The sequence below is a fragment of the Charadrius vociferus genome, unplaced genomic scaffold, assembly GCF_000708025.1.
Source record: "Charadrius vociferus isolate BGI_N301 unplaced genomic scaffold, ASM70802v2 scaffold917, whole genome shotgun sequence".
NCBI lineage: Eukaryota > Metazoa > Chordata > Aves > Charadriiformes > Charadriidae > Charadrius > Charadrius vociferus.
The window spans coordinates 1,615,740-1,639,426 of record NW_009649175.1 but is presented as its reverse complement, the minus strand read 5'-3'; the positions used below and the strand labels follow the sequence as shown (position 1 = coordinate 1,639,426).

Genomic DNA, 23,687 nt, shown 5'->3' with positions numbered 1-23,687 from the left:
AGGAATAAAGAAGAGAAGAGTATTAGTGACTCTCGGTACTGTAACAGAGCTTTCCACAAGAAGAACGCAGACTTTATAAGGATTAGATACAATTCCCGACAGACTATCCCCACTTTACAGCCTGACATTAGTTTGTTTATTGAGGAATGAACTCTACACACATGGGACATCCCCTTCTGTTCATAAGCATATTTAAGTAATGAAACTCATTAATACCCACAAACTCCTGCTTCAGAAACCCTTGAGCCTTTTCAAAATGAGGAAGAGTGCTGAAAGACTTTATAAAGGTAGGCAAAGAAACTTCAGCCAACATCCCAACGTAAACACAGCACTTCATTTACTTGCAACCACTTCCACATGTTTACAGACTTATTTGATTAAACTTCTCCAGGACAGAACACAAAACCACACAGATAAGCTCCAGGGCACCTGGTTGACAGTTGCTCCTTATCTTGGCCTCACAAAATGTCTGGGAGGAAACACTGGAGCACACGCAGTGTTTTCTGCTTCAGGAAGGTGAGAAGACAGACTCCGTGAAAAATTAACAAGTCTCTATGCTGATTTGTCATTCCCTCTTAACTAGAAAGCTTAATTAACATTAAAAGGTCAGATACTCCATCTTAACAGTTTGCCTACAACTGATTTTTAAACAGTTACATCATTACTATTTTTACCTCTAGGACAAAACTTAGTTTGGGGAGAATTTAGAGGTTTTTCATGCGGAACCACCCAACAGCTTCTTCTACTTCCCGAGTCAATGGTTTAAGCAAGGGAGCCTTTGTCACTCACAGGAAACTTGCTGCCTCTTGGAAACTGTCAGGAAAGATTATTTTTCCCCAGCTGGGACACTCAGATACACAAGAGGTTGTGGGTTTTTTAAATTAGCATCTTTCCAGGTAAGCAGTTATTGTAAGGCCAGTAAGCTATTACTATCAAAGTAGAATAACTGTGACTGCAAATGCATAACAGAGTCAGGAAACAGGATCTCCTTTAAGAAGTGAAGCATCCTCGAGACTAATTCAGAAGAGGGTTTCAAATGTTTATGATTTACTCATCTCACAGGCAAACTCACGTTCTCTTTAAGAACAAACACACACTGCCGGGTCAGTGAGCCAGATTGCGAAGAAGACAAAACCCAGCAGCAAGCTCCATAAAACGCAGCCTCCCCCCCTCAAAGAGAGCGCCAGCTTAGATCAGCAGGGCATTCTTATTCACGCCTGACAAAACACACTTGCAGAATGAAAAACAGTCTAAATTCTGCCTCTTGGTAGCCAAGCAATTCAAAACGTTGCTGGACAGCAAAGTCCTCTTATTCAGATAAGACGCTCTTGCCTGCAGCTACTCGTTCAAATAAACAATCTGCGTGCTCTTTAAGTTATGTCTACTTCATTTCAAGGACATTGTCATCACGACCATTGGTCAAGGCAGCAGCAAGAATAATCTGCATCTGAAGGGCCAAACCTGCTGCGTACATTACCATCAGGCACTGCAGCAACTCAATGACCCTTTGCAGAGCATCTCCAATAATCATGAGTTTAAACAGAAGCCCGGGAGGAGCCGGGGCTACCGTTATATTGTCGGTGCTGCTCTAGCATACCACGAAGCTGAAATATTACCAAGGTCCAAGCCTACCCCTTTTTCAAAACGCTCTCAGTCCTGTGATGTAGCAGCAGGGAGGAACAAACGGTTTCAATCACCTTGCGGTGGTTTAAGCAAAAAAAACCTAACTGGGTCCAAAGCACTGCAAATTGCAACGCAGAGCCTTTGAAAGGGAACAAAGAGAAGGAGGAAGAATGGACAGTTAAGGGAACTAGCAACAATTTCAGACTGGCCAGCTCTAGGAGAAGCTCAGTTTTGGTGGCAAATTCATCACACCAGACTGTACAGCGATCTTAAAAATACTATAACTTTGTTGATTTAACCATGGTGTTTTCTGTAACTGGAGCATGGGTGGGGTTTGTTTGTTGCTTTTTATTTTTAAATAGGATAAATTTTACTCCTGGGCTGATCCTAATCTCAGCATGCTTTCTTCCTGTAGAAATCAAGACCTCTACCCGCTCTTGCGTCTTACATGACCTGCAGGGCTTGACTGATGCTTAACGAGCATCCCAGGGGCACCCACCAAATCTGTGGCCAAGGCAGGATTAGGACCTTCAGTTCCAGAACACACAGTGTCTCCACGGTAGCACTGACCATTCACCCCGGAGCAGCTGAAGACATAAAATGATGATCTATGACAAGTTACAGAAATCTCCATGGCAAGAGGGCTGAACTGAACACGTGCTGAATCCTTCTACTGCAGTCTTTGGCACTGGGAGAGATGGGAGAGGATGGGTAGCTCGTTCAGTCACTCCCAAATGACTTGCCAGAGCACATTCAAAGGTTCTTCCAGCATCTCCCCACTCTTTGAGCGGATTCCTTTGCAAAGCACCGTTTTTTAACCTCAAAACCGAAGCTTTTCATTTCTTATAATCAAGAACTACCATTGTTTCAGAAGTCCGTTTTTCACACAACACGGCAAACAGCAGGGCTCACCTGGAGGTAGATCGCCGCCTCTTGGTAGTTCATTTCCCAGTTGTGTCGGGCAGAGCTTTGCTGCGCACAGCAGTCCCCCGCAGCAGGGCTGGATGCATCATTAATAACGTCATAGCTACCTCCATCTGCATCAGTACAATAAGAGAAAAATTGATTTACAATTAAGCGAGCTGAGATTGATCAGGAGGCATGCAAACAAGCCAGGCACTGGGACCAGAGACAAGCATCAAGAGGTGGCAGAGTACCCAGGAAACTGGCAGCTTGTACACAAACTGACTCTTCCCACGTAGGAGCTTTTAAGAGGCACACTCAAACTCAGCACTTCAACACGGGAATGCTCCCAGAAGATCATCAAAAGAGACAGCATCCTATTTAACACAATAAGCGGGTCTCCTGGCTCAGCAGATCTGTGCTGTCATGTTCGTAGCGTACTATCAGCAGTCATAAACTATGAACAGGCAGCTAACAGCTAGAAGTCTCCAAGGATGTCCAATACACAAAATAAAAGTAAGCTTGCTAAAGGAACACTGCCTTCTTACATTTAACGGTAGGAGAGACCACGGAAGGATGGAGTACAGGACTGTCACAGGCAAGGGAAAGCAGTCAGAGTACAGAAGCTGTGTAGTATACTAATAGTAGCAGTACAGTATTTTTAGTAGAAAGGCTCATTTTTCAGAGCTCTACCGAGTCATTAAATGATAAATCTTTGCAACACGCTTTTTAGTGAAGGTAAGTACCAATGCTCCTCTTACAAAAACCAGCAAGATTCAGTTTCTGTTCATAGCCCATGGATTGATTTTGAAACTTCTAAGAGTGACTTTCTCATCAGTCAAGCACTATAAAGCAGTGAACATTTGCACCAAATTTCAAAACTAAAAATGTCATTAAAAAAATACAATTTTAATGCAAAAAGCGACTCCCAAGCATAGCTACACATACAGTTCCCTTCCCGTGGGAGAGCTACGCGGGGCACGTATATAAACTCCAGTATACTTGCCATTTTTTGCATTCGACAGCCTCAGTGCTAGTAAGACACATGAAAAACATGCATGAAGACCGTTATTGTTCAAAAAGGGAATGTCACTTGGTTTCTTCTTCCGGGACTGGGATTTTTATTTCGCACCTTTGACAAAGAACACTGAGCAGAGACCCCACAGAAGCGAGACCTGCTTCGGGCCGTGCGTGAAACCTGTGCTGGAGCTGTCCACACGCCCCATTTTCCAGAGTTTCAGTCATTACCCAAACCACATGGTTGTTCTTGCTCTCAGTAGAGACTTCCCTCCTCCAGTGCCTCATGTTCCCCAAAAGGGTACACATAAAATTGATCCTGCCAGTGCAAAAGTGCTGATTTCCCCCCTTTTTTTTGAGCACAGCAGCTCTGATGAGGTGGTTTGTTCTCTCTGTCTTACGAGAAGTTATCTGAGAGTGGGGAAAAAATTATGATGAGGTTCTTTTCCTCTCTCATGACAGCACATGCTGAAGATTTGCTGCATCTCTTTGCTATGGCAAAATAATCTTCATTGAAGTACTGACCCAATCTTTCTAGAACACCCTCAGGAGTGGGGAGAGAGTCCATGCCAAAAACTCCATCCATCGAGAGAACCGGCACTGTGTGCTCCTGACAGGGGCAGAAAGCCCTTCACCAGTGCAGAGCCACAGCCACCTTGTCCACCCTCAAGTCAATTTAAGATAACATTTATCTGGGACTTATGAAGACTTTCCAGATTGCATACTCAGATGGCCGAGAATCCTGCAGCATTTAAGCCTATTTCTCTTTCTTGCCTCCCCCATACCCTTAAAATACCACTCAAAATCTGGACAAATGTTTCAAATGAGGACGACTCCTGCCCCACACCCCTTTTACACCTTGAAGGAGTACAGTTCTTGAAAAAAAATGAATGACAGATTTTATTTATCCACAGAACTGGAATGGCAGTCTTCTGGATTAGTTTGCCTTTTAACTAAAAGATGACACCACTATACAAAAAATCAGAAGCTTTACATTGTAAGCTCCAAAAAGTTCTTGAATATTACTATTTACAAAGCTTTTAGTGTATATGAGAGACAGATTCTCTAAAACGGCGGCCTGACAGCAAAAACCTTTTTTGCATTTAACGCTTAACAGAGTTGCAGAAGGAGAACATCTTCATCAGAACCTGGACTCACTGCTGAAGATCTTTACTGCCCAGAAGACAAGTATTTTCCAATCCTCGTTCCCGTCCTAACAGACGAAACACACCCCCACGCAGCTCCTTCGTTATCTGGTGGCCGGGGGGAGGCTGCGGGACGCCTTGCTCAAACCAGCAGGGACTGTGAAGGCGCTAACAGGAGCCGGAGTTTCAGGCCTTCCCAGAACTCACCTTCAAAACACAGCAAACATTTAGAGAAAATCCGAGCGTGATTCATCTCACACAGTTCAGGGGATTTGGAAAAAGTATGCAGAATCAACACCTTGGCTGCACTAGCTCTTTTGGGGAAAAGGGACATATTAAGCAGGTTGCTTACAATACCACCATGTTATTGGAGCATTACAATATATACAAAATTTAAGAACATCAAAGCATACTGTGGTCAAATCGGCGAAGGTGTGTAGCATTAAACAAAACACCAAAGCACTGTACCCTACCAAAAGGTGCCAAAACTACCTTTAACCCTGAAGCAGTTCTTTTGCAAAGACCAACCTCTCTTTGAAAAGTATCAACACTAGGAAAAGATACACCACGGTAAAAACCCAGGACCCCTTCTCTGCATTTCAGGTTGCTCTGAGCAACCTGATCAAGTCGAAGATGTCCCCACTCATTGCAGGGGAGGTCAGGCTAGATGACCTTTAAAGGTCCCTTCCAAGCCAAACTATTCTATGATTTCACACAGAGGACTCACAGCCAAAACAGAAGAGAAGTCCCAGCGAGATCAGGGTTGCAATTACAAAACAACACTCAAAGATGCAAATCAGAAACAAAAAATAACTCTAGCAACCGCGATGTTTTCCTCCCGTCTAAACCAGACATCATCTTGCTAGGCACAGACAACAGAAAATGTACTGGTGAAGTGTTCCGGTGCAGAGCTGCATTTTGTGGATCAGCTCCTTCCCCATCAGGTACCAGAAGGTTGATCTAGCATCCCTGAGGCAACAGCATCATCTGGGTAATAAATAATAATAAAAATAATAATAAATTTGAAAAGCAACCCTCTGCCTGCTTGTTTGGCAGCCCTCCAGCTAGCTAATTTCCTCAGCTGCTCCCATGATAACAATGACACAGACTAATGCAACCTCCGCTCCGCTCGTGCTGCACAACATCCCCGACGGCATTTACCATTAGTATGGAGCTCAATGAGATAGGAGGATCTCTCCGCAGGACTCCCGTAATCCTCGAAGTAGATGGCAGGCGGCTCTCTCCACCGCATGGCAGCCGCCGCGTCGGGAAACGGCCGCGCTCGTGTTTGGAGTTGGGGAGAGGGAGACAAATCAGCTCTGAAGTTCCTCCCTCCCTCCCTCCCCTCCGAAAGCTGATCCTCAATTTTGCAGCTTCCTCAAGGGATAGCTACGCACAAAAGAGTTCTGCAGAGAGCAGAGGAAAATAAGTGTTTTCTCCCCTCCCCTCTGAGGAAGGTGGCTCAGACTTCAGTTAAATCGTTTCCCTATCGCTGTCTTAACGGCAGGATGTTTCTAAGTGCAAGTTGTTGGAAGGCTTAGCTGCGGGACAAAGAGCTTTTAAGCACGAGCGCGGCGGTAAAGCGCGGCTTCATGTGCCACGCTCTCTTATTTTGGCATATAGCAGAATTTGCTCACCAGCGAATGTGAACAACTAATGGGAAAGGAGTCAAAGTGCCGACTAGTCGCAGCAGGGAGTCTTCCTCCTCCCCCCCCAGCAAAAATGGGAAAACAGATATTTGTGAAGTTCACAGTACAAGGGGCATGACAAAGTAAACGAACTGAGCTGTTCACAGATGGCAAAGCTTCCTTCCACACTTGTGTAACTTATCCCAGACGTTCCCTGGAAAGGGAGACGAGGGAGGGGGGGAAAAAAAGAAAAGAGGAAAAAAAAAAAGAGAAAGCAAAACCAGCTGGCTGCTTACACAAGGCATCCGGAACGATACTGCCGGGACTCCAACATTTCCATTCAGTGCAGCAGAGCATGCTCCTGTGTAAATAGTTTCCATATGTCATCATTACAATAAAAAACAAAAAAACAAAAAAGAGAGAAAGAGAAGGAGCATAAACTTTCCAGAGCCCAAACCTCTCCCTTTGCAAAACAAATTCCCTGCTTAGGGGAAGGAAAAACTCTGCACTGGCTGAGAGAGCAAACAAACTCCTCTCATTCGGAGGAGCTCAGGCGGCCACGAGGGATCTCGAGGGCAGAGCTGAGAGGGGAATAAGGGACAGAAAACATTCACAGGATACATCACCCTTCACAGCCAGGCTATTTTATGTCAAACTGAAGCCAATTCAGACTCTCATTGTTTGATCTTTGGTGTCTGCATTTGTTTTAATAAATAATAATAATTTTTAAAAAATCCAACAAACTAGTAACCTCCTACAAATTCAGAGAGTGATAAACAAACTCTACAGGATAGCTCTTAAATTTGCCTCAGAGCTCCCCCAGTCTGGCTCTCATTAGCCTGTTTGCCAGATGTTCTGCTTTCTAGATAGCACATACTTTTTATGGCGTTACACCGAGACAGACTGAGACGCCTCTAACTAGCTCCTCGACTGACTCCAAAGCCATGTACCTTTACCGGACTTAGGCAGGACTTTCTCCTAAAGAAAGCAGGGCTTTCTCCTAAAAGGTTGAGGAAGGTCTTGGTGGAGCTGCTAGTTGCCATCCTATCCAGACGCTGCTATTTCAGCAAGTATCCCTGCGATAACAGAAGTCCGCAAACTGCGTGGAAGGCAGGGCAAGGGACATAATTCAGCAAAAATATTCTTATAGGTAAATCGGTCATTCATACTGTTTACCTATCACATGTGTAGTCAATAATAAGGCAGCGCTATGTCAGTTACTCGTCTAATGAGTCGCATGTGCACGTAATATTTCTCTTGATAGATGAAAAAAGGAATGCCAAGGACACATGACTTCGGAGACAGGACACGTCTTCACTCACATTGCCTTACAAGGTTCCTGCAAGTGGACGCACCAAACAGGGCAGCAAGAGAGAAAAGTAAGCAAGGCATTACCTCCGGCAGTCAGGAAGGTCAAGCTGCACAGGGCACACGCTCCTGGCAGCTCCAGGACCCATCTCGGACAACCGGAGACATGCCAGCTGATAAAACACTCCGCAGTGCGCCAGCAACTAGGCGCAGAGGAGGACAGGGAAAGAAAAGGCCAAATTGTCAGTTAACCATCAGATTCCTTCTTAATTAAATTTAATCTGGTACCAACTTTGTCCGTCCTTTCCTTCTTGCGACCTCATTTGTAAGAACTGCTGTATTGTGTCTAGCCCTACCCTTACAGGCATTATTTCTTCTTCGGAAAGAGGCATGAACCCTGTCAGGGAAGACACTTGCCAGCTATGTTTTTTTCCAGGAGCAGCGCCTTTTTCTATTGGAGCTGGACACGCTTCCAGGAGTGCAGGTTGTCCAAGGCAAATGCGATTTCCTAGAGGCGAGAAAACGCTTTACAAGTTTGCTGCCGGAGTCCACGCAGACGTGCGCTGGGACGGTACCAGCCCGAGGGTCTGGATGGCAGGCTCCAAGCCCTGTGCCAGCAGGGAAAAGGGCCCAAAGCAGCCTGTGATTCTCTCGGATGCAGTCCCTCATCACAATGACTGCTGCACCATTTAACTACAGCTATTTCTTTTCAGGCTTTGCATTCTTCACTGTCATACCACCCCCGTTTCTCATACCATCCATCTTGACCGAATTTGTGTCTAATTACCCAAACTCAGCTAGTCACAGAGCTCAAGCTTTCGGTTTAAAAGAAATATAACCAGGCACCCAGCAACTCTGAACATGAGCCCATGGAAGAACGCGGATCGCAGCAAGATCAAAGATGCTCTTGGGGTTCCTGGACCTCCTGACCTCCTGTACAAGACCTGTCCCAGTGCAGGATCCCCGTGCTGGCTAAAGCTGCCGACTCCCTCGGCGACTCCGCTCCCTGAGGCCGCGGTGAAGATGAACGAGGCTGCAGGAGGAGGACAGCATTTATCTGTCAAAGACAACCAGAAGCACTCCTGTCTCCTGGAAAGCCCTTATCAGCTGAACCGTGTGGAGCTCCCACTACAGAAGATGCAAATCCATGAAAAGACATGGAAACAACTAGATGCCTACCCTTCCCCAACACAAGCTGTACAGGCACCTTCAGTCCCAAAGCCAAGATTTTAGTCAAGTATGTTGAAGTTGTACCAGCACCAACGATGGCATTTTCTCTTCCAAGTGCTTGTACACCATGTAGCTTCACCTCCAGAGGATTTATCTTCTCTCCCCACTCCAATGCGGTTGATAAGAAACTGCTCTTTTTCTTTTCAAGCGCCGAGGCATGAACATGCGTGCATTTGTCTCTTCAAGGCCAGACTCACCTACCCGGGAGACAAAAAGCTGGAAGCCGCCTGGAAAGCACAGCTGGTTTGGCACTTGGCCACACATCTCAGAGGTGAGAGAGAGAGAGAGAGCGAGCGAGCGAAATCACTGCCTTTAGTGCCTGACTGCCAGTTCAGTGCCGTGCCAACGGGAGCATCGCAGGACTGATCTTTGCAGCCCAAAATATCCTACCACCCGTCCTGTTTTCAGGGGATGTTATGGGAAAGAATTTAACAGCCACGAGGAAGTCTAAACAATTTACTATCCGTTTGTTGCCTAAGAAAAACAGGGCATCTCCAACAGAGTGCAGTGCCAAGCCCTTCTGTTGCAAGAGAAATAATATACTTCTGAATATTTCGAGTCAGCGTAACTGAGTCATGCTCTTCCTTGGAGACGACGGCACAGCAGAAACATATGCAAAGGCCTCGGGGCTCTTTGTCTTACTATATTCTCACAGCACTCGCTTGCTGTGAAGCTCAACAAATAAAAGTCACTTCAACTTCCTATTTAACACAGAAAAGTTTTTTTAAAAATATGGATGTTGCCACTTCCTGTTAGCGGTACAAAGCGACTGAAGTCTACCGTCCTCGCCTTTATTGGAGAATCCGGTGAGTTCCTATGGCATCAACACGAGCTCTCTTCATGCCATCATCCACCACACTACAGGGAGCTGAATCCACATGAAGGATGAGCAGATGTCCCTCAGCATGGTAAGCCACTTTTTATATATTAGTGCCTCTTATCAATGGTGCTGCCTACTTTCTTACATTGAAGACAACTTAAGCCCTGCATTGTTTAATTAGAGGACCACTGTATCCTTGCTAACATCTGCACTGCACACATGTAAAAACCCTGATGCACAAGCTAAACACAATGACAGGAGAGCTAAAGCATGGCAGGAAATTGGTTTGTCTCAGCAGAAGCCGTGCCTCCAGCTAGCTCTTACTCTGAGTGGGTCAGAGCCAGTATTTAGTTAACCATTTGCTCCGCGGTTCGCTAACCGTTCAAAATAGGGGATGAGCTATGACGATTCACTCGGATATTTACTTCCTGCACCACCCTGCTGGGGACAAAGAGAGACATTTGTAAGGAAGAAGAGGAAAAAAAAAAAAAAAAAGTAAAAGGCTTCTAAGAAAATAAGAATGAGAATAATTTTACCTATCTATACCCGCCAAGATTGACTGGTTGGAGATCATCATCTGTGCAGTTTACTGCCTCGTGTCTTCAGGGCACCTGCTGTCCTTTGATCTCAACCCTGAGTCACTCTGTGACTTGATTTTTTTTTTGTTTTGCAATGTTACGTGGGAAGTTTTGACCAGAAAATGTTTGATTGCTAGATAGTTTTCACTCCTGGGTATGTAGCAGCAAGAGGCAGAGGGACAGATCCCTCCCATTCAGGATATTGGGATCCACAATTAGGTTAGTGAGAGGCTTCAGCGGCTGAAGATGAACTGATGGATGCTTTGTCGCCCTCAGAGAGGCCACTTTGTCCTGGCCACTGTGAGCCTCCCATGGCTCACCAGTACACCGGACCACACAGCTCAAAAGCTGCTGCAGCGGTCGGTGGTGAAACGGAGGAGGATCACCCCTCAATTCAGAGCTACATCCTTTAAGAATAACGTTACTGACCCCACTAGCTCTTGCCCCTCAGCTGCATCACCTTCCAGCAGCTCATGCAAACGCCACGTGCCAAAGCCCTCTTCCACAAAGCTGCTTTCTGACAGACGTGTCACTAAATCCTCCTGCATGAGAAAGTCCATGAAATGGCATAAAGAGAGCCAGAACCAGGCACTCCTCCAATCCGAGACCGCATAACACAGGAGTACCTGCTTCTTAACATAGCTGCAAAGTCAAAACCAAAGCATAAACACTCACATAAAAGGAAAGGTTGTGCTAGGAAAATATAATTAAGAATCTCACTTATGTGTTAAGCCAAATTGCCGCTGGTTTCATATCCTTTATTTCTGATCTTAACAAATGAACCTCCATACCACAAAAAGCAGAAGTCAAAGCCACAACAGAAGGATCATCTACAACCTTACATTACCCATCCTTTTAGCAACTAATATACGCTATAACCTTGTCAGTCTGATCACATCCCAGCAACAAAGGCTTTGGAGATGCAGAGATAAAATTACTCTGTAACTGGAATTAAATATCTGAGCCATTGAGGAGCTCTACGAAATGACTAATTTTGAACGGAAAAAAACAATTGGAAATAAAGTTTTTGCTGAACCCAACCAAAAAAAAAAAAGAAAAGAAAAGCCAAGCCCTGCCTAAGGCTATGGCTCATGAGAGAAGGCAGACATGAAATATACACACACAGTTATAATTCATAAATTTTGAGGAAGTAACAAAAAGGGAAAGAGAAAATACCAGAATCCCTCAGATAGAGCATTTCTTTAACACATCCTGTTACATGAGGGAATTTCCTCTTTTTGTTCCAAAAAGAAAACCGCGAGGCATTGGTTTCCAACATGTTAAAGATCTCCTTTAGCGCCAGTGACAACACAATGTCAGCATTTTAAGAGCACGTTCCTCATTTCAATTCTCCAAAGCAGAGCCTTTGGATTTTCCTACTGCAGTTTGGAAAGATGTTTGATTAAGCTGCAATCTGGCCTTTTTAACGAATGCAGTGTGCTGCCAGGTCCGACTGCCAGTTCCAGCCGCCAGCAGCTCTCTGGGGAAGCTGCAAAGTTTGCGGTAGGAAACAGAGAGGAAGCACTTCCCGTACGTGAGAAACCAGTTTGGGCAACAAAACCTCCTGCATGGCCGCCCAGCGCTGCAGCGGGACTAGAGCAGAGTGGGCAGTAATAAGGTGTATGCCATACTGACCTTTTTTGCCATAAAGAGAGAGGGATAGCAAGAAAATTGGATAAATTAAGTTAAATAACAGTAGCATGGCAAAACTAATGTCTTACCAGGACAGGCGGAGTCCAAGGGAAGTTATTTATTTAAAGCACAGTAGTGAGAGGTACGTAATTGTGTTTTGTGGTGTTAGAACAAGACTCCGCCGCACCGGTTCTTTTGAAATACAACACTGCCACTTCTCCTCTGCCTCATCGTTGTGTCTCAGCCAGGAAAGAGAAGCTGCCAACTTCAGAGGAAGATGCAGCTAAAGGAACGAGGAAAACCTCAGCCTCTAGTGCTGCGTAACTGCTCTCCATTAAGGAAAAAAAAAAAAAAAAAAGAAAAGAAAAAGACAAAGACTTCTGCATATTTGATGAAAACCACTGATGGCAGGAACTGAAGAGGTTACACATAACGGCTGGAGAGGAAGGAAGGAGTTAAACCATTAGTTTGACATTTGCAGACCAGCTGCCAGAAGGCTTTCCCTCAACTGGGCCTTACTTCAAGTCCTATAGTCCTCATGCAGAACCACATCTTCAGAAAATGACTTTTGAAGACAATGATTTTGTCTTCAAAAGTCTTCCAGCACTGCCGAATCCTTTCCAGCTCTTACAAAGCGATTCCAAACATGAACCACACTGCAAACATGTCTCTTATTCCTTGCCTAAATTTCCCCAGCTTCAACCAATAGCCACAATTTCACCATTCCTCAGCTACTGTAGCCCCCTCCCAGGGGCACTGAAGCTACCTTCAAGCCTCTTGGATCTCGGATGAGCTGGAGCAAGGGCACTGGGAACACGTCGAGCACTGGGAACACGTCGAGCACTGGGAACACGTCGAGCATGCAGCCCTCCCTGCTCTTGCAGACGCATGACCCTACGGTTGGCCATAGCAATGCGCACCCAGCTTCCCTGCATCCACCTTACTAAGTGGTTCTAATCACTAAGGTCCCCTCCTCACTCTTACTATGCCCTCAACCTATGGCACCTCCGAACTTGATCAGAAATTGCCCTTTTTTTTTTTTTTTTTTCTCCCTTCCAGATCAGAGAGAAATGTCGCAATTGGCACAGGGACAAAAGCTAACCCCCCTGACAATCTCTGCTAATAACATACCTATTCACTAACCAGTCCCAATAACCAGTTGGATTTTGAGACCCGTCTGTCAGCCAGTTCACAGAGCCATTAGCTACACAGTGTTGATTTGTATTGTTCATTTCCTCAATCAAAATGCTGCGAGGGTGCCAAAACAAATAGCTTCTCCAAACACTCTCAGTCTATCTTGTAACCTCACAAAGTAAGTCAATGCACGGCTTCAGGTTCATATGACACTCACTTTTTCATAAATCCACACTGATTGACAAGAAAAACTGTCCTTTGAATCCAGATTTTAGAAGAGCTACTGCTGGTTTCCCATTATTTTGCCTGCAAACCTTGTTTGGCTGGCTGGCCTGCAATCTCCTGCCTGGTGCAAAATATCTTTCGGGGCTGGAAGAACATCACTATCACAGCAATATTCAGACTGCTACAGCTGTAGCCTTAAGGAAAAATAAAAAGTCCTCTGCTGATTTTTAAACGCCTAGCTTTAGAATCAGCTGTTTAATCTCGACTTTATTTACTGCAGGAATGAAAGACTAGATCATACGATGACCAGGTCATCTGGCTTTTCAACAGATATAGAATACATACAGTATTTCTTGAGCTTCCCCATAGTGTGATTGACCAGCGTTCGACCTTGAATTCCTAACAGGCTGGTATCACTTAACGTGTCTTTTTATTTCTCAGGTTCTTTAGAGCACCTTTAACTCTGCTGACCACATTTCTCTTCATGCTTTTCCTCCACTCCCAGTTTCTATGTCTTCATTTGCTATATGGCAGTGCAGCTGCTTTCATGTTAGCCAGCACAGGCATGTCTGTACTGTGACTTTTTGCTTTAAAGCTTCCAGTAGCATTTTTGTTTTGTATGCATTTGTGCTCTCTCAAAGTATATGAATAATTTCCAACGTTTTGGAGTTTTCTCCTTTGCAACCACTAGAGACGAGGTCCTGCCACCAGCCTTCTATTTGAAAGGAAGAGGCTTTGCCTTAGTCACTTCCCCCCTGACCCCGATGCCAAAATTCTCTTTAGTAAAGAGACCTTTAGTAGGACCAAAGCGGTCACTTATTTGCACCTGCCAGCAGTTCAGAAAAAGCAGAACATTTAATACTACTTGCAGGTAGCAAGGCAGAGTCACAGAGCAAACCAGTCTCAGCAAGCGCTCCTCTCTTCAATCACATTTCCAGTACTTCTGGTCTGCTCAGCATCCTGGAGAAACAACGTTCCCCTCTGCACCGTGAAAAATAAGCAACTGGGCAAAAACCAGCAGCATTTTCCTATTTCTGCAGTGACTCCCCACTACCAAGCTAACTAAATAACCAGCTGGACATCGCTGGTTTGTGTTGTAGGAATGCTGCATTTGCAATATGGATTACACCACAGCTCTTGTGCCTCTCACCAGGCGCAGATCCCCTCCAGCCAGGGTGACAGTGCCAAGGAGAAGGGGGACAGACCATGGAAATATTGTACTAGTCAAAACTTCTGCCCTTACACTCTTCTTTTGGAACCCCACGCCTCCAGCCAGCAGCTGGAAGAGCCCAAGCTGTAGAGGATGGCATCCCTTCTATCCCCCTCCCACGTCTGATTGTAAATGACATAGCCAACTCACCAGTACAATTTGACCCTGGGGAGTTTTTAGTGCTCCCACTTGCAGGATTGATCGCTTAGTCTTAATTCTACAGGCATTTCTTCATTTAGTTAACGAAGAGCAGGAACATATTTGTGCATTCCAGTGAAATCCTTTACCAGGCCACATTGCTTTTGCACAATAAACCTTCCCAAATCCGTTGAGGATAGTGAAAGTGTTCTCAGAAAAACAGTTATAGTTGGAATAAAATACAGATGATCAGACATTCCCAGATGACAATATATCCACACAGACATGTGCTAGGCTTTCATGTAGGAAACAGGAGAGCAGCTAAGGTGTCCAGCCCCATATAATCAGAGGGTTTAACACGGCTGTGCAGAGAGCTACATCCTAAATTTTATTCCCCCTCATAAGCAGGAAAAGAAAAGCCTTTTGTTCCAAACAGACACCACCAGATCGTGATTATAAACCCAGCGCTGGATACAAGCTTCAAACCCCCACACTATGAGTCAAACCACAGCAGTCTCCTCTCGTCATCCTCAGGATCTTTCATCAACCGCACAGCGCTGCTGGATCAACACAAACACACCTTTTCTGCCCCCCTCTCCCCCAGATGAAGAGACCAGCCGTGCAGGTGCACGAGTCTCCAGCTGAACTGCTCACGCAAAGCAGATGGATGAAATCCTAAAGCTGCTCCTACGGCTCTCCATAAAGAAAGCAGCCATGTAAAAATCGGGCATCTTCTCAACACGCAAAGAGCAATTATGCTAAAGACACGGGGAGAGCCCTTTAAGGTCCAGATCAGAAGCCAGAGACATTGGAGGCAAGAGAAAGACCTCTCAAATTCACCACACTTTTCCCAGCTTAAGGATCAGAAATGGAGCGTTCTGGCTCATAAATTCTACTTCCAGCAAATTCAAGCTTAAGTCCCCTGAAGGCAATAAGGAAAAGGCAATCAACAACAACTCTAACCACTTCACAGATGCTCCTGTTTAGTTTATACAGCACTTCTTACAGCATTCAAATGGGTAAAATGGGATTTCAACGCAGGGGGGCTGACGGCAGCAGGCAGGATTCCTCGGTGAAGATACCAAGGGCAAAGGAAGTTCTGAGAAGCATCATATTGGTTATGATGAGTGAACTCAGCGTGCTCAGCCTTTGCTCATTTTAATCTGCCAGTAAGCAAGCTTGGCTAAACTGAACATCCTGCATCTACAGTGCCTTAAAAATCCACAGGAATCACAAAAATGAGGGGAAAAACGAACAAACTGATGCGTTCCCTGGGAAGCCATGAAAAAACTAATCACTATTTGTTTCCAACTGTTGTTCCGCTTCCTGAGCCAAATGTTCCCAAGTCAGCTGCGGTGGCTGAGGAGTGACCGGTTAGAGCTGGAAAGTTGTCGATTTAAAATTGCAGCTTGAACACTTTCAAACTCCTTAACATCTTTTATAGTTCCAGGACCACCTGTTCAAAAAGTGGAGCCCTCCGATGCCATGGCACATGCCCTTACCCCCGCATCTTCCAACTAAAGCAATCAGCTTGGGGAGAAGACACTTAGCCAAGCCCGTTCTTCTGTGCTCACACCAAAAAGATGTGAGTTGTGTACTAGAGAAGAGACACATGGAGGGAACGGGCTCCTTCCCTCAAAGCATCAAGGTCATTACTCCCATCTTCAGGAAAGGAGTGAGAAGCTTCCAGACTCCTTGCTCCACTCTGAGCATGCACGGAAGATGATATCCATCCCTAGCGCTCCGGCAGATGACAAAGGAGAAAGAACCATTTGACTCCAGGACAATGGAACACTAGCCCAAGTCTTCTTTACCTTGTATATGCTTTTACTCGCTCAGATTTGAACAGCATGGGGCATTCAAGATGAAATCACTAGGATTTCTTTTTTTTTTTTTTTTTTTAACTGCGTGAAAGAGTCAACAGTGCAGAGATTCAGTTTGACAAAGCATCCTACTGTGAAACACACAATGTGTGCATTGTGCAAACCGATCTCCTGCAGGGCTAAGAAAACAAGGCAGGCTCGAAAAAAACCACACAAGATAACTGCAGCCCGCAATACCTCCTGGTACTTTACTCTGCTCATCGTTTTTCTTCTATAGGTACCACGTTTACAGAGTCACGGTTGAGAATGTCTCCATACAAATGCTTTTGTGAGTTCTGGACAACAGAGTATTGTTTCTCTTGAATCAAAGGTACCAGCTCTGCCCTCTCAGTACGGCAAGTATTTAAGCACAGCCAAGGCGGTCCGTCCTGCCTTCAAACCTGAATTCTCAGGATAAGTGAGATTCCAGAGGATGATGCATTTGGAATTTAAGAGCAGAAACACATTTTCCACTATTTCTAACCTCATATTGAAAGATACCCAACATGTCCTAAAAAGCTGCATTTACCTCCTTCCTCAGAGTTTACAGAGCTCATCACCCAGGGAAACGAATTGCACTGAACGAAAAAACAATAATCTCCTTATGTTTTGGGTGTTCATTTCCCTTTCCAAGATTTTCACCCCTCACTCATCTCGGAGGCAGTTTTGCTTCGCTTTGCTTGCTTAAAACATTCATTATAAGTCATGTAGGCCAGGAAAGGATTAGAGAAGCACTGGCAGAAGTTGCAAAATGCAAGGCTGTTAGGTCGGAGAAACGAGACTTTCAAAGGCATAAACAACCATCCAGCACTGAACTACTACTTGCGCATCAGAAAAAATTCCTCTCATATGAATTTTAAGCAGGTACATACAAAGCAAAACAAATCATGCGCAGCAATGCAAAACAGCATCTCTTCATAGCGAAGCCTACCTGTCCATTTCCACAAAAGGTGTAATCTGCGCTTTACAGGTGAGACGTGTTAACCACAGTGACATTAACTGACTTACCCCAGGTAGAAGGAGGAGTGGCTTCAACACCACAACTAGATTGCTTCCAAAAATGAGATCCCAGTCCTCTGCTCTGGCCACGCTTCACCTCGAAACGTGGCTGAGAAAGCACTGCTACTGGAACTAATTAAAGGCAAATCGGTAGAACTAGGAGCCATGACGTGAGAAAATATCTCATGTAATGTCCAAGAAAGCCACCAGATAATCCAAAAGGCTGCTTAAGAGCCTGGCTGTCAGAGATCTCAGGATCTGCCAGGTCCATCTAAAGCTTTTACTTGTTCCCTCATCCCCTATTTCTTCACACCAAATAGCTACGGCATTTCATAACTAGTGCCCAAGTCAAAATGAACCATCTTCAAAATCCTTGCTTTCACATGAGGATGAAAACCTACCGATCCCGAGGGATTTAATAAGTCTACTAGATGCCTGACATTTAAAATGCCTGTTTTCCTTCAAAGGTAGCAAAGCCAAAATGCTTTCACAACAATTAAAGCGGTTCCTCAAGCAGCACAGCTAAGAGTTTGTGCGGTTCCAGCATTTCCCCAAAGGTCAGGGATTTATTCTCTATTTGCTCCCTCGGCCCATCAGAAAACGTACACTTGTTTTACACCTGGAAATCTCTTTCATCCACGGACAGCCCTACAGGAAGCAGCAGGATGAAGAAGGCAACAGAGATGTTTGAAGAACAATGACTCGTTGACCACAGGAGCTGAAGCTGTGGGCTGCGCGGACAGACTTACTTTCTCTCACTGCTGATACAAACATGTACTGGAACCACATCCAACCCAGATGAGAATTATATCACTTCAGGTTGCATTGGTTACCGAACACAGCAAAATCCAGGTGGCTCATATGTCTCAAAAGAACAACATTAACTGCCCCCAGTCCTGGGCCACCCCTGAAAACATGTGTCTACCTGTGGAGTAGTAAATTATTATTTTTTTTTTTTTTAAATATGAGGTTGTTGTATACAACATCCATTAATGCTGTAATTAGACTCGGTGTTCAGAACCACCACGAGTTTCCATCAGCCAATTACAAAAAGAACAGCTTTCCTTGGAAGCCTCTTCGTGCATTTCATCAAGGAATGGGGCCGACGTGCAGAAACCAGGCACAGAGAGATGTCCCCTCCGTCCAGCAGCCCCAGGAAGCACAGCACGCACCACGCGCTGTTTCACAGGCACAACCAACAGCCGCAGAGGCACTCACCGCTTTCCTTGGCCAAAGTCACATTCCTCAGCAATCACACCTTGGACAGCCCTTCCAAATTCACCAAGAAAATGTCGTTTTCTTTACGCACTTTGTGCCACCTGCTCCTTCACAGCAGTGCACAGGCACGGGGGGACACACATCAACAATTCTCTTTCTACCCAAAAGGCCAGGCTGGCTCTAGTTTTCCTGACAATTTACTTTTCAGGCAACAGAAACTGAGATTGCAAAGGCTCAGCTGAAAGCTCAACATTCAAAGTTATAACTTCCCATTTTCCAACAATCCTGCTAGAAAACATCGCACTTCGCTGTTGCAGTTGCTCCCCCCCCCACCTCCCCACATACACAGTAATTCATTTTTACCTCAATAGCAGATGCAGTTGCTTTCTTGTAAAAACCCAGAGTTTAAAGATGACTTCTTCCACTTGCCACAATCCATTGTGTGGGAGAAACAGACACACAATATCATATTGTTCCCTGTACAACACTTTGAGCTGTACTTTCTGCTCTGAACACACTGAAACTCCACTTGAGGCTACAGCAATTTCCATGCAGGAGGCAAAGGAGAATCTTGTATCTGATCTAATACAGGATAAATCAATGTGCACTCATTTATTGCTTATAGTTCCCATCAGCTCAAGGAGAGACACTGTCCTAGAGTTTCAAGGCTATCCACACTGCCTTTGTATACGGAAAACATACCTCACACTTTGAGGTATTTTGAGAACCCTGTTTGAAACCTTCCCAGGAGTTTGGGTGAGGGATGGGAAATCACTAAACCCCGGCTGCTTCTCACCAATTTCAGTACGTGATTATGGGAAAGGTTGTGCAAGGATTGCATCCCCATGTTCACCTTCTACAGAAATTCAGTTAATATTAGTCATTCACCTCAGATAGGTGTTGGGAAGCTTAATTAGAGAGCGTACAGCACTCAGAGATTCTCAGATAACATGTACTAGGGAAGGGCAGCATCATATTAATTAGCGTGGCTTCAAGTGACGGAAGAGCTTCTCTCTGTCTCCTTCAGCTGTTGGAGCCTGAAAGAAAAATCACCCAGCACCACAGTCCTTCATGTTGTAGTCAGAAAACCATCGGCACCACAGGGACCACATTTTTCTGGATGTGGTCTGAATTCCCGTCAATTTTGCACATTTTGACCTTTCGCTGCGGCTGTAAATGGGAGCTCCCTCTAAGACGTGTATCCCAGCACAAGCCAAGGAAGGCAGAGCTTTAATATTCCTCCCCATGCAAGTATTTCCTCCCATTAAGTGCTTAAGAGCTGTATGATTAGGGAGATTAATTTTTGCAGCTGGACATTTTCTTTAAGAATGTAATTTTCCACACAGTTTTCTCATTTAGCTTTCTTTTATTCTGACTCCAAGGCATTCGCTTACTCAGAAGAGGACTCTTCTGCAAGGTTCGGAAAGGAATACACTCATGCACTTTAGTCCTTTTCGCCATCTGCAACAGGCTCGCGTTCAGAAAAACCCGTTACTGCTTATTTCAACCCAGCAACTTGTCTGTATTTCCAGCCAATCCACACCAAGAGTCCAAAACTACAAATTCATTTATCCAAGGACTTGCTTGTAACAAAGCTACATCATGGATTAAGGTTTTGTTGGGTTTTGTTGTGGGTTTGTTTTTTTTTTTTAAAAAAAAAAAAGCACAGGAAGTTCCTTAAAAACATAAGAGTTGATAAAGTGAAATCACAGATACACAGCCCTTAGCAAAACGGTTGTGACAGGCTGGAATATGGATTAAAATTTAGAGAGGTTCATTGACAAAGCAACACAGAACTAGAGCACAACATAATTATGATCAAACTCTGACGCATGATTCAGTGTAAGGGCGGTTACACCCACTTTGTCATCCTCCTCCCAGGTGACACCGAGGGAAAGACAGGTCCTTCACTGCAAACAGTCACAGCTGGTATCTGGTGACACACTTAAACAAAAGCTTTGTGTTTAAGCTGCCACCAAACCCCTAGGAGCCGATGGTCAGGCACAGTAACGAGTGAGCCATTCCTCCAAATTCTGTCTGAATATTCTATTACGAGAGTTTAGGCATAAGGAAGACAAAACCAGAAGGAAACAGCCTCCTGACCTTCCCTGTCCATGTGCCCTCGTCATCACCCTGGCAGGCTCTCCCTCTCCTGAAGCACTTCTCACATACTCTTTTTCCCTGAAAAAGACAAGCCTCTGAATGAAAACATGAAATTATACAGTTCTGTTAATGTCATTTCAGTCCTCAGCAGAGAAGTGGAGGCAGAGCAGAGGGGAAACATTCGAACTCCTCACAGTCTCCACGAGACACAACTTTTCTGCATTTCACAGGAGATTTTCTTCACAGGCAAAGAGGAGCACTGGACTACATGTTCTGGTTTTTAAACAAGCTTACTTTTGCAAGTGATGGCGTTAGTTTGCTCACTCACTAATTTAAGCTTCCCACTTCTCAGAGATAAATGTGCCTTTCAAGTTGTTTATGGCAGCCTTCCTCTTCTTTCATCGCACTCTCGTGGTACCCACTGACTTCAGAAAGCTCCGTATCATTCAGTATCACTTGCACAGAATAAGCTTTATATTTTTTCCAGCAAATTCAACTTTAACAGTGATTAAAACATATAGCAAAATAATGGTTCTTCAACACCAAGAGACGCTTCATTTGAAGAATTCCAGGAAATGAATTCTCAAAAACCACACAGCGATCTTTTAAGGAGCACAAAATTGGTCCCTAAACGATTTCCCTGTATTTCAAGGTAAGCAGATTGTGGAATATTTTTATTTATTAATACATTCATTCTCATGCTTGTGCTTTAACACAATCATGTTGGCTTTAACCAAATAATAAACGCCACACAGCTTCTTCTTTAAAGGGATAGGAGATGGGTGGAGGAAAAAGATGAGAGAAGAGTGATTAAAATTAGTCACAAGAAAGCCTATAAATACACTGCTGGACAGAGGAAGCATTCTCTCTTCCATTTAACTTAAAAATAGCTAAACTGTAAAAGACAAATAGATGCAATAGAGCAGATGCGATGGAGAAGCAGTGCAGCAGAGCTTTGAAAAAGTCAACTAGGCAATCTTGCCAGGGATGTGTGTTGCAGGGGTGAGAGAGGAGGAGTAGGAGGGAGGAGTAGGAATCTTGACTGTCAGAAACTAGCTACTGGCTCAGGAAGTCACAGAAGAAGAAAATTAAGGGAACCCATATGATTGCAAGAGAGAAATCAAATCACAGCATCACAGAGGCAGTATGGAATAGAAGTATAATGTAGAAAAACAGATGCCAGGTCAGGAAGCAGTTCATTTGATATAAATGTTAAGCTTGTAGCAGCAAGGGCTTGGATCACAAGATGTGTGCATACACCTGCAATGTCAACTGGAAGTCAAAGGGATGTGTTGAACAAAACTGCTTGAATACATTCAGTGAGGTATAACATAAAACAGAAACTCACTGAACATGCTCAAACACATCTGCTGTTCTCATCTCACCTAGCGTGTGGGGCGATGGCTTTAATGAAGATATACCGAGGATAAAGCAATGCTTCTAACTGATGGTGGCTTTTGTTTTCCCCCTTCCAGCGCTCATAGGCTGGCTCTGTCCCACTGAATACCTGGGGCTAAGAGGAGTATGAATATATTGCCTAAAAGCACTCCAGATTCTTTGATAAAAGTACAATAAAGATGTTAAAGGGATTTATCAACACATATCACTTGCCTTATTGCAAAAATCAGAACATAAACGAGAAATAGGCAAAACAACGGTTGCAAAGGACAGATGCTTTACGGTGCTAGGAAAATAGTACATGACATAATTGCAGCTGCTGCACCTGACATCTCAGGCCAGTGGTACAGCATGGCAGGTCAGTGCCAAGAAAAGGAGACGCTTTGGGCCAATGTGCAGGAGAGGAGAGTTGAGCTTAAGGACAGTGAGGTCACAGGTTATTACATAGAAACCACCAAAAAAATGTGTGTTAGAAACAGCATCGGTAGGACCCGTCCATCCAGTGTTGCCCGCCCCCTCGGTGTAACACGGGTGCTGTGAGTAAACAAGCAACACAATAAGCAACCTCCTGATCTGATTTTCTCAGGCAGCCACTGGGACGCTGAATGACAGCTCTGAGTTTCAAGTCCTGGCAAGTGCAAGGAAGAGTGGCGACCGCAAAGAGAAAAACAAGCAAGGCCATATCAACAGAAAACAATGACAAAGTAATCTTACTTTCGTTAGGCAGCTCCTCCCGATCCAGGTCATCTAGAGGGGCCGAGGCGCTGCTTCCACTGTCGTCCAGGGTGAGGATGAGGGGAACGTCATCATCCATGCTCACAGCCATCCTGTCCCTTCAGAGGCTCCTACTCCAAGAACTTAAAATAATGCCTTTTTCAGTTCCAATTGCAAAACGCTTATGTCAAAAACTCTCCCCAGAAAGTCTTCCATCAGAGGTGTCTTCTAGACATAAGAATATAAAGGTATGTGTACCCATCTCTAGAGACCACAGTTCAAAAAAGGATCTAGTTATTTGCTTTCAAAAAGCAGTGCAGGATAGTAGACTCAATAGCAATATTTATATAAAAGCAAAATTCAAAAAGTCAGGTCTGGGCTGCCTATTCCTGCCAGTGCGCGGCTCACAGTACAGCACGGAAACAAAAGTAAGTGCTTCTTGACAAACTCCTGCCTGACCACTCAGCACGACGAGAAGCAGGCAGGCGTGACGCATCCAGAGCCAGCATGCTGCTAAGTGTCACCGTCACACACGGCTCTTTCCCCTGCCATGCCAAAATGCCTCGATTTCAGGTGGGGAAGGTAAAGAGGGGGAAAAAGAGGCCAGTTTGCACACATGAAGTTCCCGTTGGCTTTTTTTTACTGGCTGATGTCACTGTCACAAAGTCACGGATTTCTTTAGAAGGTGGAGGAAAGGAAAAATCACGCAGGCCCCGGACAACGTTACAGGGATGCTCCGCAACCGGTACCACCACGCAGCTGTTACTCTCCCCGTCTCCTTCCTTACAGGCCGTGGCGAGGG

At 44.8% G+C, this 23,687-nt stretch overlaps 1 protein-coding gene across 1 annotated transcript in view; it reads right to left on the bottom strand.

The window, feature by feature from the left end:
• TPCN1 (two pore segment channel 1) overlaps window positions 1–22,997 on the bottom strand; it is a 45,376-nt gene extending 22,379 nt beyond the window's left edge. The window contains exons 1-2 of the mRNA XM_009888604.1: window positions 22,886–22,997; window positions 2,536–2,660 (exon numbers count right to left, since the gene is read on the bottom strand). Of these exons, the coding sequence (XP_009886906.1) occupies window positions 2,536–2,660; window positions 22,886–22,997 (237 nt within the window). The remainder of the gene's footprint in view (window positions 1–2,535; window positions 2,661–22,885) is intronic.
• Between the last annotated feature and the right edge of the window lie 690 nt (window positions 22,998–23,687).